Source organism: Pinus tabuliformis, chromosome 3_2 (genome assembly GCF_031772625.1).
Source record: "Pinus tabuliformis cultivar Carrire ecotype Pingquan chromosome 3_2, CPIR1, whole genome shotgun sequence".
Classification (NCBI taxonomy): Eukaryota; Viridiplantae; Streptophyta; class Pinopsida; order Pinales; family Pinaceae; genus Pinus; species Pinus tabuliformis.
Window position 1 is genome coordinate 3,038,463 of NC_142302.1, and position 18,951 is coordinate 3,057,413.

General features: G+C 38.6%; 1 protein-coding gene across 3 annotated transcripts in view; it reads left to right on the forward strand.

Moving 5' to 3' along the window:
- LOC149179520 (nicotinate phosphoribosyltransferase 1-like) overlaps positions 1-18,951 on the forward strand; it is a 496,243-nt gene that overhangs the window by 390,211 nt on the left and 87,081 nt on the right. For all 3 annotated transcript variants that reach the window (XM_089415680.1, XM_089415682.1, XM_089415681.1), the window contains 3 exons: positions 11,681-11,855; positions 12,169-12,303; positions 12,394-12,492. In XM_089415680.1, coding sequence (XP_089271806.1) covers positions 11,681-11,855; positions 12,169-12,303; positions 12,394-12,492 — 409 coding nt within the window. The remainder of the gene's footprint in view (positions 1-11,680; positions 11,856-12,168; positions 12,304-12,393; positions 12,493-18,951) is intronic.

Sequence of the window (18,951 nt, forward strand, 5' to 3'; positions counted from 1 at the left end):
GGTTAAAAGTTAAACGTTGGTCCGTAACTCACTTCTCACTTCTCACTGGTCAGGCCCACAACTCATACACCGAGAAGGTAATAGAGGCATGATTTCAGTTTTAGTTTACTTCACGTAATAGAGTCGTAGTGTAATAGAGGCGTAGGGTGCAGTGTGCTCCAGTGTTAGCTTCAGCGTGTGCTCTGTCAGAGATTTCAATACCAAACCATTATCGTATCATTTCAGTAGCAATCAAGAGATTTTAGTTACTAGTTACTATGCAGTGTTTTATAAACTTTTAGAAGCAGATGCTTCTGGTTCTATGTAGTCACTGGTTAGGAGTCAGGACTTAGTACTTTGGTTCATGTTTGGACTCATAACATATATGAGATACTTATTCATTCATGATATTTTGGACATCTATTGATATTATGCATTGTTTGAACATGGCTTTATTGAATATCAATGAAAAATGTTTTTTTAATTCAATACATATTTATTGAATTCACCGATTTTACCCTAATTTTTTCCCAATCCGATTAAAACCCTTCACTCTTTTGCCTCGCCGATTTATTGCCGATTCCGAGTCTAGTAAGATTGCTTGAAACACTTTGCTAGTCCAGTAGTCCTGTCTAAGACTTCACTTGCAGTCTTGTTATAATTGTTCTGGACAGACTTCTCAATGCTAGTCCTTAAAAGGTAGACTGAGACTTTTATTTGCAGTCCTGTAGCAACCTTCCAACCTTTTTTTTGGTCTAATGACCTTCGGTGATTCAGAAAGGGTACCATAATTGAGGGCCGAGAGCTATATAAAAGAGTTTACTTTACTGTGATGAAACTAGGAAGATACATAGAGTCATAGGTCTGCAACATAATCCTTAAAACACGTCTGAATTTGCAACTCTTGGAAGAGAATATTGCTTCAAAAATAAACTCGCTCTTCCTCAGGTATGGACTTGATGGCTGCAAGGTGTTGATTTGTGAATAGTGCCTTTGCTCTTCCTCAGACCCTTTACTGTTCTGTGGTCTGAAAAGCTACAGCAAGGTCAACTCACTGGTCTGGATTAATGTTTCCAGCACAGGTCCAAGATATTGTGTCAAAAATCCATATCCTCCAACAGAACCTTTGCTCTTCCTCTAATGGACAGGTCTGCAATAAAAGTGAACCACCAAGCACATAGAACCAAAACCTAAAATCTCCTATAGATACCTGCGTGCTGCTCCTTTAGGGTGGCCGAAAATTTCAGATGTCCTTACTCAACATAATTGTTCAAGTCAATGTTGCAGGGAGCGTCCCCCACCCCGGTTCCAAGGCCCGAAGCACATCCCGTGCGGATGCGTCCAGGAAGCATCCCCAGAAGCGTGCTTCCGCCTGTTTTGGACACTTCCTGGAAATTTCGGAAGCTTTCCTCCAAAGCATGCTTCTGAATCTCTGAAGCGCGCTTCTTACGACTCTTCCGCAGTACGAAGCGTGGCGCTTCGGAGGGTGAAGCGCACGCTTCCCGTACGCTTCTGTACGATTCCAGAAAAGCGTTTAGAAAATCGTTTTATTTTTCAATTTTTTTTATTTTTTTTTAGGTGAGTTTGCTTATTGGGGGTGGGTCCACCTTGGGTTAGGGTGAGGAATGAAGGCATATATATATATATATATATATATATATCTATATCTATATCTATATAGCAGATGCTCCCTCATGGTAATGTTAAATTCTTAAAATAAAAGTGACATTCTCCTATTTTTCATTTTCATCCTTTTACTTAAATTTTTAACATTACCATGAAATGACTCAGGATGTTTGAGAGTGGTTCCAGCCTCATTGGACTTCATATGGAGAAAATAGAATTTCATATCCTATTCAAAATTCAGCAAACTTAACAGTTTTCAGGAATTCAGGATCAATGGGATTGTGGCATTTCATTAGATTATATCAAGTATGAAGGTATGCAATTAGCATTTAATCAAGAGCACGAAGCCCTATATGTACCCTAGTGTTGGTGGTGTTAATTGTTGAACTCCTTTGTCACGCGGCACGCCCTTAGCAAAAAATTACCTTTCAATCAAGTCAAAATCATCGACCAAGCATGTTAAGCTTTTTCTACCATATTTAAAGTCTTGAATTAGGTAGTTTGATCAAAATTGGGCAATGTTGACTAATATCCCTAGACAATCGAGGTAGAGGCAAAGGCTAGAAAAGAGGAGAAGAATCTAGATTCTAGATGGTTGATGTATCTAAATGGTTGATGCTCGAATAATTAATCATTAATGTACAATGGATGTTATATCTATCTTGATTTATGCAAAAATATGCATGTTTTCATGTCTTCTACAACTAATTTGGTATTTGGGATGTTTGTTTCGAGTATAAATGCAAAAAAATATAAAAATTATATATATATATATATATATAGCAGACGCTTCGCTTCCTAGATTTTTGGAAAATGACGCTTCCAAAAAACGTCCCCGCTTCGTGCAACATTGGTTCAAGTGCATGCTTTTGGAGGATAATAGATCTCCCTTTTTATAGACAAGTATGAGGGCTAAGGAGGGGCTTCTATGATAGACGTCAGAGGAGAATAAGGAGCCTAAATATATTTTAATAGTATGACTAATTTAATAATCACACGCATAATTACCTTAAGCCCTAAGTGAGGAGACAATTAATGGATGAATGATTATTTTAATGAATTACCAAAATAATATAATTTTATTAATATTGATTAAATAATAATAACTAACCCTTAAGACCTCTATTTAATATTGTGTTAAGGATCTTTCTTAGAAATACTAGAAATTTGAAATCAATGATTGGCTTAGTGCATATAGTCCTACCCGAGTGTGAAGTCAATGATTGGTTTACTACTTTTGGATCTTGAAGTTATTCAACTTATACGTGGTGATATTACGGTGAGAATCCCTATCATATATTGACAACCATTGGTGAATAAAGTGTCATGTCTCTACCCCCTGGGGTTTTAGCCCACAAAACTGGGTCTTCAACTTCAACCTCAATTTTCTCTCAAACCAGGAGGAACCATGAGGCGTGCCATATATCAACGGAAACATCTCGTCGAGGAGAATCTATCTAGAAGGATCTTGACACAACATTCCATGAATTGTCATGTCAAATTTTCCATGGAAGATTGGGGTAGCTGTTGGTGCTGCTTGGTTTGACATCAATGACAACCACCTATCAACAAAGATTGGCAGTGGAGGGGTAGACATTGGCATCATGGAGATGCTTGGACAAGATGAGCTTGGCCTCCACATATTTTTTTCCACCAAACCCCAGGAGAGGATAGAGTCCATGCACGATGGGGAGTATGTCATAGTTAGAGTAGCGCAGCATTAGCATGGTGGCACCTCTTTGAGATTAGTAGGGGACCCAAGCGTTACAACTCTTCACAACTCAATAACCTTTAGGGATGAGTTGGCTACTAGAGGGGGAGATCATGCAGATCTTCCCTTGGGCTTTAGCGAGTCATTGATGGAGTGGGGCACTTCATTAGCATGGCAGGTTGGTTAGTAGGATGATATTAGGAGAAGCTCATGTGAGTGAGACGCTGTCGTGTAGGGATTGGGTGGTATCTTTGAGAGTTTGCTCTTGGAGTGCATGGGATGGAATCCGTGGTAGGGCAGCTTCACAATGAGTTGGGCATAGTGCCACATTATCATGATCTGCTACTCATTGTTGGTATGTAGAGGTCTTCTGGTACTTATACTGGGAAGGATAGTGAGTGGAGCAAGGGGAGCTTCATGTTGGACAAGATGGCTTGGCATCCTGGTATTGAGGGGTTCCTTCATGTCAGGACAATGTAGAGGTTAGGGGCGTTTTAGTGGTGCATCTGGGACCCTGGCACATTTTGTAGTGAAAGTGGGGATCAATAGCTAGAGAGGATGTTTGTTCAGTCAGTGCTCGAGGACAAGCAATTTTTGGCAGGGAGGACTATAATATCCTCAATTTTGATTTTTCATTTAATAGGAATTAACTGAGTTTATTGGGGAAGTGCTAAGCCTAGCACAATTTTTGCAATATAGGCATTGGAGACATTTTGGTTACATGGGACTTTGGAGAAATAAAAAATTCCAACCTTAGTGGAATGTGGGGGCCACCCCTCATGGAATACGCACCCCTTGGAGGAAAAGTAAATTGTGTGGGAAGGGGGTCGAAATAGTTGGCTAAGGGACCCACAAGGAAAAGTGAGACAACAATTATAAATAGGGGATTGAAGGCAGCATAGAACACTTGTTGATAACTTGTCATTTACACATTGTTGCTCACGCTATTCAGCTGAGTCATAGTTGCTGTTTAGCACTACAGGTTTCCAAGGGGAAATCTCACCCTCTTCTTCTGTGGACCACGATTTCGACCCTAGGGAGGCAAATTCTACTCTTCTTTGGTAGCTGGGAGGATACTGCGCAGTAGCATGAATTCCTGGCACCAATGAGGTGCAGAAAAAGGAGCTACATAGGGCTTGGAGAGGTATTGTGCCAGAGAGAAGAGGTTTGTTGTTGCTGGGTTGTCTCCTCACACAAATACTTGCGGGAAGGAGGAAATTTCTAGGAGTAGAGGTGCTTTTCTCAGCAGAACAAATTGGTGTGGCTGGGCCTGCGCCTTTTTTCCCTAGCACTGCGTAGAGGGTTGTGGAGCTATTTGTGGGGAGACTTGGTGGGTGGGAGTTTGGAATTTGATTGGAGGGGAATTGGAGGAGAGAGCCTAGTCTTTGAGGAGCAGAAAATGCTCCAACTATCGCAGACGACATTTTCCAGTAGCAGAAGAGGGCCAAGCATTTTGGGGTCAATTTTGGAGCGTTAAAGCTAGGGAAAACACTTTCTGGGTTTGTTGAGGAGAGGTCATGATTATTTTGGTAGAATTTTCTAGGCAGATTTGAGGGGTCAAACAGGGGTCCCAACTCCGCCAACAGTTGGAGGAGCTAGGGGAAATTGGGCCGAAATTCCGAGGTCAACATTTGACCAATTCCTTTGTGGGTTTTTGTGGGTTATTGGTGTAGAGCCTAGGGTTAATTTCCTGGAATTTTCTGAGCACCGGAGGAAGCCCTAGCAGTCATATCTTGCATCCAACAATGCCGATTTCAGAGGGACAACATAGAGCTTGGTTGGAGACAGCCACACTTGTGTCTGAGCAATTGATTTCATCACTTAGGCATTGTTAGCTTGCCTTGAGCAAGCCCATGTGCATGCATTCTGATCTTATCTTGTACCCAACATTTATCTTAATAAAATGGCTCAGCTCAGCGCAGATTTTGGCATTTTCAAGGTGTTTAATATGGTGTAATTTTATGCGTGTGTTTTTGCTATGTTTTCTTTGTTTATCATTGTAAATTTCCATTAGGAATATTACACCTAAAGGCATCTTCAATTGATCATCATTGGATTATCTATAATGATTTATTTGTTTTGCAGACCTAGCGAAGAATCTTTAGGGGTTTGGTAATGGTTTCTATTGAAAATTTGCCATAATAGCTTCTGATCTGTTTGAGTTTCGTAGACTAACCTCTTGTTGCAGAGTTGGGAAGGGGTTTTAAGTCTCCTTCTTTGGGCTTGGGCCTAAGCACAAGGCTAGAAAGCTCTCTAGCCTAGGCTGCAAGCATCCTCAAGGCCTTGTCTTCTTCACCTTTGATTTAGCACTAACATACTTGTTGTTGCAGGATAATTTGGAGGGGTCTTCGCACTTGTTTGTGGCCCAAACTTTGGTATTTCAGATTTTACATTGGCACCCTAACCCTTGAGGCTAGGCCGCAGGTCCTTGAGGCCGTGTTCATCCTCATTGTGGCCTATATGGTGACTGAATACACTACAGATCTGAAGTATTAAGTATATGTACATCAGATCCTAATGATTCAAGAGAAGACCTAATAAAAACCCCAAAGCACTCTAAAATTAACTCATAATAACCATAAGTGTTTGGCTATCATATCACAAATTTCGACGACTGATTTGGGTTATTCAAAAAACTGATAAATTGTTGCCGTGGTCTGATATGAATTTGCAGAGGTCTGATTTTATCCTACAGTGGTATCTCTGAGGTCTGGTTTAGTGCTTCTAGCATCAAAATTGGTTATTGTGCACTATCTCTTGTTCCTTGCATTGGTAGTTGATCTTGACTATAGAAACGGACTGATATACAGTAGCTACAGGGGTCTGATTGCATGGTTACAGTGGTCTAATTTGTTGTTGCAGTGACATTCCAAGGTTTAGCTTGAGTGCTCTTGGCATCTTTGTGCTTTATTTGCATTTGGTGATTCGTAATTGGTGTCTTGTTGACTGTCATAAGCTACAGCAAGCTAATCTTTGGGTTGATATTAGTGCATTGAAAGTTCTGATGCATATTTGGTAAGCTAATCATTGGTGTTTGGACAGTGTATCTTGGTTCAGATTTTGGTCAAGGACAACTTTGGCATCATCTCACTAACCATCCCATTCATCTCTTCTCATACTTGCGTTTCATTATTGCATTGAATGCTTGCATTGTTGGAGTTTAGTTACATTTCATAGTTGCATGAGTTGTCTCTCTCTTGCCAAACTTTACATTCTTGAAAGCCATTTCTTGTTCTAATTTGCTAAACTCGTAAGCTTAGGAGAACTATTCTAATTCACACAATAACAAGCATTTTGGATGATTGAGCAATAAATATTGTTAATCTTGTTTCATTGAGATAAAGTGTTCTCTAAAATGCTTCATTCATTTGCTATTATCATCTTGTAATCTTGTGTTGAGCGGTAACATTGTGAACTGTTGATTTGGGGTAGCATCAGATGTGCTCTAAGCCTCAACTTTTGCAGGGAGGCTTGGGCACAGGTATTCCAAAGAACCTAGAAAGAGTTTTGGGAAATTCCATCCAGAAGTGATTTTATTAAAATAATTAATATTTTTAATGGGCTTCCAAAGTCTAAACTTAGGAAAATTAGAATATTAATGGGTATTAATCTAATCAGGGGTGAAACTTCCAGAAAAAGCCACGCATCAAGCCAAAATGATCTGAGCCTTTGATTAAGATGTAATCTAGGCCGTTGGTTGTCCAACAAGAAGATATAAGAAGGGTCTTGAGGAGCATTTACATTGCAGCCTACACCAGTGTATGTAATTCAATTTATTTTTGTTTGTGAAAAAACCTGTGAACAGTTATTGAACCAACGTTTCGGACTAGCTTAGTGAGTCCATCATCAGGGCAATGAGATTTGTATTTTGAGAAGAGAGAGCGTGAAATTATGGAGCTATTAATAGTTGATTGAAAAAATATTCAATGCTTTTTTTTTTTGTCGGCTTTCAAAAGCTTAACTAATTAATAGTTATTTCTTTATTAATTTATATGTATATTAATTAATTTATTTATCTATATTAATTAATTTATTATTATTTTTTTTTTTTTTGCTTGTTAAGACTAACCTACGCACCCACAGGGATTTGAACCGGTGACTTATCGCAAGGAGTGCCTTAACATCGCACCCATTCATCGTCAATCCAAAGCCCCGTGGGCAATTAATTTATTATTATTAATAGTCTTATTATTAATAATTTATTTTTATTTAATTTATTATTATTATTATTATATATATATATATATATATATTAAAAGGGATTGATTATGTATATATTTAAATTTAATAATTAATTAATTAACTATTATTATTATTATTATTATTATTTTTTAATAAAATTGGTTTATATAATTAATGTATTTGTCTTAAGAAATATTAATAAATATTAATTTGGAAAAGATCTAAAAGATTAATGTTTAAGGAATTAATCTAATATTAGTAATACATTATATAACTTAATGTATAAACAATTAAATAATCTATTAATATATTAGTATATTGTTAATAGTTAATTAATATTATAGATAATATTACTATGTTACTAACATAGCACTATAATATTAATATATTAATATTTATATAATGTAATATAATATATATTATATTAATGAAGTGTCTTAAATGAATTAATGAATTAATACCCTAATATCAAGATAATAATCTATTAATTTATTATGGAAATGTATTAATAAATTATTGTATTAAAATTAATATGATATAATAATAAATTAGTAAATTAATATTAATGAAATACAATAACAATTTTATTTAATTAATTAATTATTATTATTAATATTATTATTATTAATTATTATTTTAGATTTTACTGTTGTGTATTTAAGTTATTAATTAATTTATTATTATTATTATTAGATTTTAATGTTATGTATTTAAGTTCTTTGCAATGTATTAAATACTATACTAGTAATGTGCTTAATCAAGGTTTATTTATGTTGTCTAATTAATTTTTGTCTAAAAGAGGGTTAAAATTTTATTTTATTTATTTATTTATATTTTTTTAATGAATGAATGAGTGTATATTTGTGTTTACTGTTTTTTAATTTTATTTAATAAGGGTTTCCAGGTGTTACTTAATTTTAGCCCGTCGTCTCTATTCATGTTGTTGGAAGATTTTTCGATTTCAATTGCTTCTTTCACCCTTCTTTTTAAATAATGGTCTTCCTTGTGAATTAATTTTGCTTCTTCCATACAAATGTAGTGTGAGGAGGAACATGCATGCTCTGCTAGGCCTGATTTTTCCGACCTGTTTCTTGTAATATCATTAATGTGTTCTTTTAACCTTATGCCAAAGGATCTCCCTGTTTCACCTATATATACTTTTCCACATGAGCAGGGAACCGAGTATACTCCTTTGTGATTTTTTGGGTCTATTATGTCCTTGGCAGAGTCAAGCATGTTTCTTATGGTGTTAGGGGGCGTGAAGGCAACCATGATGTTATGCTTGGAGAGAATTTTGGCAATTCTGTCTGTGGTTCCTTTTATATAAGGTAAGGAGATTCTAGGGTTTTTAGGAGCTTTTCTTTTTTGGATATTGGTTGAGGATTCTTTAATTATTTTTTGGATAATGTTTTTCTGATAGCCATTGTTTATAAAGATCTTGGGGAGGTGGTTGAGTTCTTCTTCTAAATGTTCAAGGTCAGAGATTCTAGAAGCTCTGGTAGTTAGGGTTTTGATGACACCCACTTTCTGCTTCGGATGGTGGTGGGAATTTGAATGAAGATATTTGTCAGTGTGAGTTTGTTTCCTGAAGACCTGGTGGCTTAGTTTTCCATTTTTCTTGGTAAGGAGGACATCTAGGAAGGGGAGTTGGTTGTCTTTTTCAATTTCAATAGTGAATTTTATGTGTTCAGAGAGGCTATTTATCTGAGATAAAAATTCATTGAGTTTATCTAAACCATGGCTCCATTTAGCGAAGCTGTTGCTGCTGGATTTAAACTGTGCTGTCAAGATGTTATCCCACTGCATGATGGAGGCATGGTGTTGAGGAGGGCTGCAATCACTGCTTTTTTTTCTGCGTGAGAGGAGCTTGGTGTTGATCATTGCTTTCAATCTAGGTGATGGTGGCACGGAGTTGAGCAGGAGGGCCATGATCACTGTCTATTTTCTGCGTAGCTTGGTCATTACTTTATGCCTGCTCACTGTCTACGTTCTGTGGATATTGCTTGTGGGGCGTAGGAAACTGCAAATAACTTGTTCATGTAAATCTAACAAGTAGAAGAAATATCATCAGTGTTGCAGTAGGAATTCCTAGGTTTAAGGAATTTTCACATTCTCTTTGGTTGCTCGAGTTGCTTAGCCGAGTCACTTGTTGTTTAGCATGAGTTCTTCAGGCAAAGAGCTCACCCTTTCTTCGGTGGACTTCAAGTGCCACCCTAGGAAGGTTTTCTCATTCTTTCAGGAGGATCACATTGTGATTTCTAGCTGTAGCATTTCCTTTCAGTTGGTGCGTATTACTAGAAGATGCATTGGGAGAGGAGGCCGAGTTTGTTGGTGGTGCTTAGCAATGGAGTTTTGATGTGAGATTTTCCAGAGAAAAGGCTAGGGAGGATTGTCAGCATTTAGGAGAGTTTGGGAGCTGATTGAGCTTCTTGCTTAGCAGTGTGACTTTCCCACTACTTGGGCCAGCGCAGAGGCAATATTGGGAGCTCACTTGGTGGGTAGAGCATTAGTCCTTGAGGTTGAGCTTTGCCGTGGAGGTTGGAAGAGATATTTGGAGTGGTGTTTGCTTCCCTTTTAGAGCTTGGAGGAGGGCCTTGTGGCCATCTCTTGCAGGGGATATTTCTAGTGCTTTTTGGAGGATGTGGGCCATAGAGGAGTTTGGATTCTGGCCAAACCCTTTCTGGGTTTTTGTGGGTTTTGGCCAAGGAGTTTGTGGCTGAAGTTTCATCATTTTCTTAGCACTGGAGACAGGGTTTCTTGCAACTCCTTTCGAGCCAGTAGTTGCAATTATTGGGAGATAGCGCAAAGCATTAGAGAAGCAGTTACTTTCCAGCATTGAAATTACTATTTGACACCTGGGTTCTGTCAAGCTTGATCTTGAGGCAAGCCCAGGTGCATTTTCCACACTATTGTACTTGCTCCATTCCATTAATAAAATGGCTCAGTTGGTTCTTATTTCTGATGTGTATTGAGTATTTGCTGATCGTTTAATTTTTTGTGTATGAATCATATTTTCTTTTGTATATCACTGTTTGTTCAAGTTTGGAACATTACAACTTTCAAAATCAGTTCAAACATTTTATGTTGTTATGAATGAAAATCAACCCTTTGGAATTCTCAGGAGTTTTTGGATTATACAAGCGTTAATGGTTTAATGCATTGGTCATCCAATTCAATTAAAACCCTTACTTAAATGCTTTGGCACAGTTCTCGAGCCTTGAACTGTCTACAAAGATACAATAGGTCTTACTAGCTTCTCCCAAAGCTCATACTTTGTTGAACCCTTCCATTGAATGAGCCACCTTCCCTCACTTCAAACCTATTATAGATATATATCTATCACAAGTGAGTGCTAGTGGGACTCCTCCCATCGGTGAAAATCTGAGAAGATAGGGGACTTAGGCTGTGGTGACAATGGGCCTCTGTCCCGGGTGTTGTTGTGCCCTCCAAGTTTTGCCTATTTCACAAGGCCTACTAGTTTGTGCAGCAACACAACCTACTTAGACTATATGGAGAAATTGGTGATACATCTGTATTACTGTGTATAGGGGATATAACATGAAATGTTTTACGTTGAAAAAGTCAATTGTGATCAATGCCATGTGACAGTCAGGCATTCTTCATTCGGTGAAATTGACACATGGTCTTGTCTCACTAATTGTTGCTCAGCAACTAGACATATCTATGATGGATATAAAGCTAGTCAAATTGAAGCAATTCTATTGAGATTGCTTTAGCTTCTTTGAATCACATTTGATTTTATCTTTGTGTTAATTTGTATGCCACCTCCTTTTATGGTGAGCTCGGTGTTTGATTTTATTTCTTTTTCTAACCAATTATAAGTTTAGCTGGTTGTTTTTTATCTAATTTGGGACCTGTGTTTCAACATGCTTGTTGGATGGGAATTCCAAAAGATCTTGTCCATAGTGGAAACACAATAGTTATTGACAACAAAGAATTAAAATTAGATGATTTTTTCAAAGCCATGTCTTCCTGGTACTAAGAATGTTTGTTTACTTGACCACATATTATAAATGTGAAGTGTAAAAGTCTTCCAACATGTCTGTATTAGAATCAAGGAAAAATGAATTAGATGATCCATTGTTTTGATTTAAGTTCGTCTTAACTGGAACCTAATTGTTGCCTAGAAGTGACAATGTGATTGTGCTCTTCATGATGCAGCTATAAAGCTCATGGCATCAGATTGGATTCCGGTGACCTTGCATATTTATCTACAGAGGCACGGAAATCCTTTCGTGCAATCGGAGAGGAATTTGGAGTTCCTGAGTTTGGGAAAATGATAATTTCTGCTAGCAATGACATCAATGAAGATACACTTGATGCATTGAACAAACAGGTAAAGTCTTGAGGTTAGAACTGCATCCGATTGCAAAAAGTGAATATATCACTTACCCAGAAAATGCGTTAATAGGGATGAGTTTAGAACACTATCTCATTGGAAAAGAGCATTCACGGTGTTTCAACCTTCCTGTTTTAAGTTCTTAGCATGTCCTGTTTTTCATTTTTCTATCTCCTTTACCTTTTTGTTTTCCTGGTTTTTATATATTTTTTGGGATCCTTTTACTAAATTTCATTGACTTTAATTCCAAGTTCAAAGATGTCAATTTGGTTGCAGTAAAGCTTGCTGACATTATATATTATATTTACAGGGGCATGAGGTGGATGCATTTGGGATAGGTACCCATCTCGTTACATGCTTTGCTCAACCTGCCCTTGGTTGTGTTTTTAAATTGGTAGAGATAAATGGTCAGCCTCGCATGAAATTATCTGAAGACGTCGCAAAGGTTGGAATCTTTTACAAAATGCTTCAGTTTGGGATAAATGTTGATACATGTTTCTAAGTTAGCAGTTATAGCTCATATGTTTTTATGCAGGTTTCAATTCCTTGCAAAAAGGAGTGTTATAGACTGTATGGGAGAGAGGGCTATCCTTTGGTGGACATAATGACAGGGGAAAATGAAGAGCCACCTAAAGTAGTAATCTCTTCCCATGTATCCTTGTTAGGAGAGTGTGCTGAGAATGTATAAAGTAAATTTTTGAAATTCAGTGCAGATAAGAATATTGATTTCTTATATCATTATAAGGTTAATCTATATGGGTATGGGTATTTGGAAATTCTGCATGATTCACTAGCAAGCCTAGGGAGAAGTTATGAAGGAAGCAATTTGAGAATAATTATTAAACTGTCAAGCAAGCAATATGCATTAGAAATGCCTTCTAGAGAATATCGGTAGTTATGACAAGCTTGGAAATGTATGAAACAAGGTGGTTTGGAGATAAAAGATCCCATTGATTGGTATCTAAATTTTATAGGTAGTGAGTCATTTGTTCAATGTGTAGTCATTGTTTTGAGTAATATAGCTTGTCATTTGGTTCAATTTGGTCTTCTACTATGATTAGTATTTCATAAATAATCCCTAGAACACATACAATTTGTTGGATTCTTGTTAATTTTAGGTATGTTCTATGCTTAGAGCAATTTATTTCAATTTTCACAATTAGCTCAATATCTTTTCCAGATTAGCAATCACATCAGCATAATAAGAAATTGCAGATAGAACATAAACATAAATCGCAGAAGACAAACCAAGACAAGAGGACACAAGATGTGGTGCTAGGTAGGGACAAATCCCAATGTGGGGAAACCCTTGATCAATTCTTCTTATATGTTCTTCAATAATTCAGCAGAGAGAGAGAGAGAGAGATAGTACATTTACAACAGAAGTCAACACTTTGACTTATCTAAATAAGAGCATAGTTCATCTCTAATAAGATGATACATGAGGTAGCTGAACTCAGTTGAAGACATGCTGCTTCAACTGATTCTCCACGGTGACTCCATCACCATGCTGCACCTCATCATCATGCAACTCCTCATTGTGCTGCACCATGCTGCACCCATCATCACTATGTTGCATTTCATCATGTTTCATTAATCATCACTTTACCCATCATTGTACTGCTGTACTACGCTGAGCTATGCTATGCATTGCTGATCCTACTATGCTGCACTGTACAACATATACCCGTTGCAGTTCCCATTGCTGTACCAATACTACACCATGTACCATTGCTCCATCATGAACCATTGTTGCACCATGTACTTGCTGCAGCAAGTATCATTGCTGTCCCAAGTACAATTGCTACACCTTGCTGCACTTTGTACTTGATGTCCCATGTGCCATTGCTACACCATGTTGCCACACTGCTGTCCCATGTGGCATTGCTGCTCCTATGTGGCATTGCTGCAATGTCTGTGACTGGTTAGGGCATATTTGCCTGCTGTAATAACCCTTGATCAACCACCAAAACAACCCTCCTTGACTGCGGCTTACCCTAGGAGAAGTGGTGGCTCCCATCACTGCTGTTTTGGGCATAGACAGCCCCTAAACAGCTCCACACTATCCCTTGCTGTGGTGGTATGGCCTGCGGCCTACCACACAGCCTTGTTGTAGCATACGGCCTCCTCCAAACTGAGTTTCTAGCCCACACATCAAACGCTAAACGGCTTGACACTAACCTCCTTTGCCTCGGCCCTCCTAACAACAACTCAGCCTTCACAATGACCTTGAAACAACCCACGTTGTTCATTCCCTCTTTGCTGGTTAGGGCATCCTTAAGACTGCGGTTAGGGTCACTCTAGAACTGTGATAAGGTCTCTTCAAGGGCTGCGTAGGAGAGCCTCCTTTAGGGCAGTGTAGGTGCCTTTCTCCAATGATAATCATCCTTCATGAGTGCGTGCATAGTGCCTGCGTCTAGGTCTCTTTAGATATTGTCTAGGGCTTGGGCATCTCCTCTAGGGCAACACTCTTAGTCTCCTTTTCTCTTGCGTCTAGGACTACCTCCTCTTAGACTTGTCTTCCACTAAAACCCAAACAAGTGGAGAGAAATCAAGAGTGAAGTGTGTGTGAAATGACTCTCAAGTCATCTCTTTTTATACTAAAACATTTAGCACATGTGGGGGTTATTTGGTTGCTGGCCGACCTTGACGAATTGTCCCATAACACAACTAAATTCATATCTTCATGACTACTTATCGAAATCGGATGATCTTTAGATCAATCCTACACCTCTCAATGAGAGGGGTCCAAGAAAAATATCAGCTGCCATAAATAAGGTGACCCACATGGAGTTTGGCCCTAGTTGCCAATTTTAACACTCCCTCTCAACTAGGGAGAACTCCATCCGCTGATCCATCTGCCAGACTGTACTATCTCTGCCATCAGTACCTTGCATGGCTCTTCTCTGCTCTGCTGAACCATGAAGAAGAAGAATTGATCGAGAATGTCTCATACCATTCTCTACGAACCCGCAGTCAGTTCCATACGAAGAGTGTGTGTCATACCACTCTTACTGATCCCATATTAGTTCCAAAAGAGAATGAGTTGTATCACTCTTATTGACCCAAAGTCAGTTTCATTGATCCCAGATCAATATCACAAGAGTGTGTCTCAAGCCACTCATACTGATCCTAGATCAATTCTAAGAGAGAGAGCTATATCACTCCTACTGACCCAAAGTCAGTTCCAATTGATCCCAGATAAATGGTGGTCATCCTAGCATAGGGAGTACGGTAGATACAACGATGCGTCCATTGATAGTACTACTAAGGTCCCTAACCCCATTTCCCTACTCATTGGCCAAATGAGAGGTACTTCCCATGAGTCCCAGACTGTATGGGTAGGATGCCTCGACAGGAGAACCACTCATCGTGTCCATAAGTTGCCACGAGGTATCAGAGGGGAAGGCTGAACCATTCACCCTGTACATAGCGCACCATTAGGGGAGGGTGAGTCACCCTGTGGTTGCTTGTTGCTCCAAGAAGTACCCCAAGCCCCCAGGAGCTCCCAGAGCTCAACGCATGCATCATGCAGGACACTCATAAGAGGGTCTCTCAACGACTCCAAGTCATTATGGAAAGTCATAAATTTGACCTTTCCTCGGGGCTTTGAGAGAATGTCTGCGCCCTGCACATTAGTCCCAATGTGATGGAGCCTTCTTGCTCATCGATGTACCATATCACAGATAAAGTGGTACTTGATGTCTATATGCTTGGAGCGATCATAACACTTGGGATTCCCCAACAATTGAATCCCCCTCTGGTTGTCACGAAAGATCACGGTGGTATCCATCATGTGTCAAACAGCTCACTGAAGGGCTTCTGCAACCAGACAGCTTCACACAAGGTCATACTTGTAGCTATGTATTCGGTCTCAGCGGTGCTTATAGCAATCGACTTCTGCTTCCTACTCATCCAGAATATCGAAGTAGAACCCAAAGAGAATCAGCACTCAGAAGTGCTCTTGTGATCCTCCACACTGCCTGCCTAATTAGCATCAGAATAATCATGCAGCTTCACATTTCCGGCAGAGTATATTAATCCAAGAGAGATTGTGCCCTGAAGATATCTCAAATGATTCTTGGCACCAATCAGTGAGGCTCAACCAAATATGAGCCCAACATGCTAACTGCAAAACATATATCCAGACGGAAGTTCACCAAGAACATCAATGCGAATGAGTTTATGAAACTCAGAGGCATTTCCCAAATCTGGTTCGACATCACTACCACATAATGAGGTAGTCATGGGCTTGTAGTTCACCATTCCAAATTTGGAATCCAACTCCCTCTTACTTTTGCAAATGAGAGGGTATGCACCTGTCAGAAAGTGGTCGTCCTCAGAAAGTTCTAGTATGAGAGGTCTATCATCCACAACCTTCAAGCAATGGTTTGGATCAGCGTCACTCCTAGTGAATCTCAGCTTCATCAGACAACTATCAATCCTCTCATATTAAGCCCGGGGTGTTTTGCTTCAAGCCATAGAGGGCTTTCTTTCACCTACATACATGAGATTCCCGATCATGAATCTCAAACCCCTCAGGTTGTTCCAAACCTATGGACTTGCTACATGAGGGGAATGGTCCCCTTGTAAGATTTTCCTTTGGTACATCTCAGACATGTACCTTCATGCTCTTCTTGAATTTAGGCATCCCTGTCACCATCTGACTCACATACGGTAGGGCCCCATAATAAGCAGACCTCCAGTGTTATAGACGAGATGTGTCAACTGACATGGTCCCCAATGGACTTCCTTTCCATCGATGAATGCCACCATGAAACCTTGGATTTCCATTGCCGAAATGGACACCAAGTTCTTCTTGCGATCAGGTACATAAAGAGATTCTTGTAAATGAATCGAGTTACCCTCATTCAATTGAGGAGTAACATTCCCTACACCCTTTCCAGGATAGGTGGCATTGACTCCAAGTATAATCCCATGATTGTTTCCATCTCATTGATAGACAAATCCATGATAGTGGAAAAGCAGGAACAAGTTATCAAATCAGTGTTCACAATGAAAGGGAAAATGATAAGCAAATTATAGAAGAACTAAAGCAGTTGGTTAAAGACATGCAATTCAATCAAACACAGTTGGTAAAAAATATGGAGATAATCAAGAAAAATTTGTAACTGATTACGTTAAGGATATGAGAACTTTGTACACCCACCTGGAAAAACGTGATAAGGAGATGGAAATCATGAAAATTAAACACTCTGATCACATAACCGACATGCAGAGTCAGCATGCTAAGGAAATGGAAACCATGAAAGCTAATCATGACAGGGAAATCAATTCTATGCAAAGCAAATTATTAGTCCTAGAGGAAAAGATGACGATCATGGAATTCATTCATTCAAATCAAGTGACTGCCATGGAAGCAAGTTATCAAGAAGAAATAAGTTCAATTCAAAACAAATTGTCAACTATGGATGAAGAAATGACCATCATGAGATTCGATTATAATAATCAGTTAGCTACCATGCAAGCAAATCATAAGAAAGAGATAAACTATATGCAAAATTGTTTCATGGGAATGAAAGCAAAGAATGATAAAATTATAAAGGACATGGAAGTTGGTCGATTATCTCTTCAGAATAGATTATTGGCCATAGAAGAAAAGCAGGTACCATGTGTCATAAATACAGATGGAATACATATCATCGAAAACAGATTAAAAATAATGGAAGTTAATCTTTCTAATCAGATGTCTGTTATTTAGAACCAAATAAAGGCTATGCAAGCTAATCATGTCACTCTGCAAGAAAGATTCGTGAAAACTAAACTCAATCAAGCGAAGTTAATAGTAAAACATGCCAGAGAAATGGGTTCACTACATAAGAGGCTGGAAGAGAGGAAATCACAGGTCCCGTATTGTTGCGAATATCCCGAGAAAGAGGCTAACTCCATTAACGAAGATTTAACTAAGAATGACATGGTCAAAGAAGAAATTAAAAAAGGTCAAGTTATTACTCATGACACATGTGCGACTGATCCATAATTCTTGACAGAACAGATGCAAAATGAAGAAAGACATGTCACACATATCTTACATACTTCATTTGAGAGTTTTGAAGCAGAATGTGCCACATCATCAGTGATACAGCCTGCCACAAAGAAAAAGCACAAGAGAAAGAGAATGAGAAAGCGATTTGATGCATCAGATGGTCGCGAACAACTTGATTTTCGAATAGGAAAAAGTCCTACCGTATGCAGAATTGGACATGGCACATCCGAGAAACAGCCGACAGATTTGCCTGAAAGCAGGCAAATGCTTAGTATGCACTATATTGAATGCATCTAATGCCATGGGGCATCTTTGTATTGTATTTCTAACCTTATGCCCTGTTATTTCAGTATTTCATTTTGTAGTTAGATTTGTGTTTTTCATGTTATTAGACTAGTTAATAAATGAAGAGCTTATATCTTTCCTGTGCTTAACGTTATATGATGATTTTTGGATGGACGCTACTTATGTTATGTTGTGTGTTGCGTGGATGCAGATTCTGGATTCTCACATTCCTCTAGTGCAACAACGTGTCCCCAAGTAGAGCCAGATGTTGACCACTACGTGTCAACGACCCATAGCAGTACATCCCCTTTTTTCACAAAAGGGATAGTGCCTGATCGATGTGTTTGTGCCATCCAGCTATCATCATCACTTGATCATCATCTTATAATGTAAATCCAGTGCGCATGTATATAATGTAAATAATCTCAGCAGATCCGTGTTGTGTATGTAATTACCTAGGTAAACCTACTTTTCTGGTGACGATCTACATTCCGAGAAGTTTTTTGTTTCACTGATCCATTCTTGGATGGTCGACAAAGTTTTCCTTCAGCCTTACCCCAAAGTCCAAATGGATTTTGTCACTGGGATCTTAGGGGAGTCCTAGTGTTCTAGATCGAGCTTATATAAAAGTGATTTGGGAATAATCCTAACTATTTGGTTAGGTTATTTAATTACAAATTGTTTGATCTACTATATTATATTTGTGTCACATAACTGGGTAGTCTGTGAGGGTCTTTTGCAAATGGGTTTTCCCCCTTGAAATGTAAAAAAAATGTGAAAATCATGATGTAAAGTGTCTTG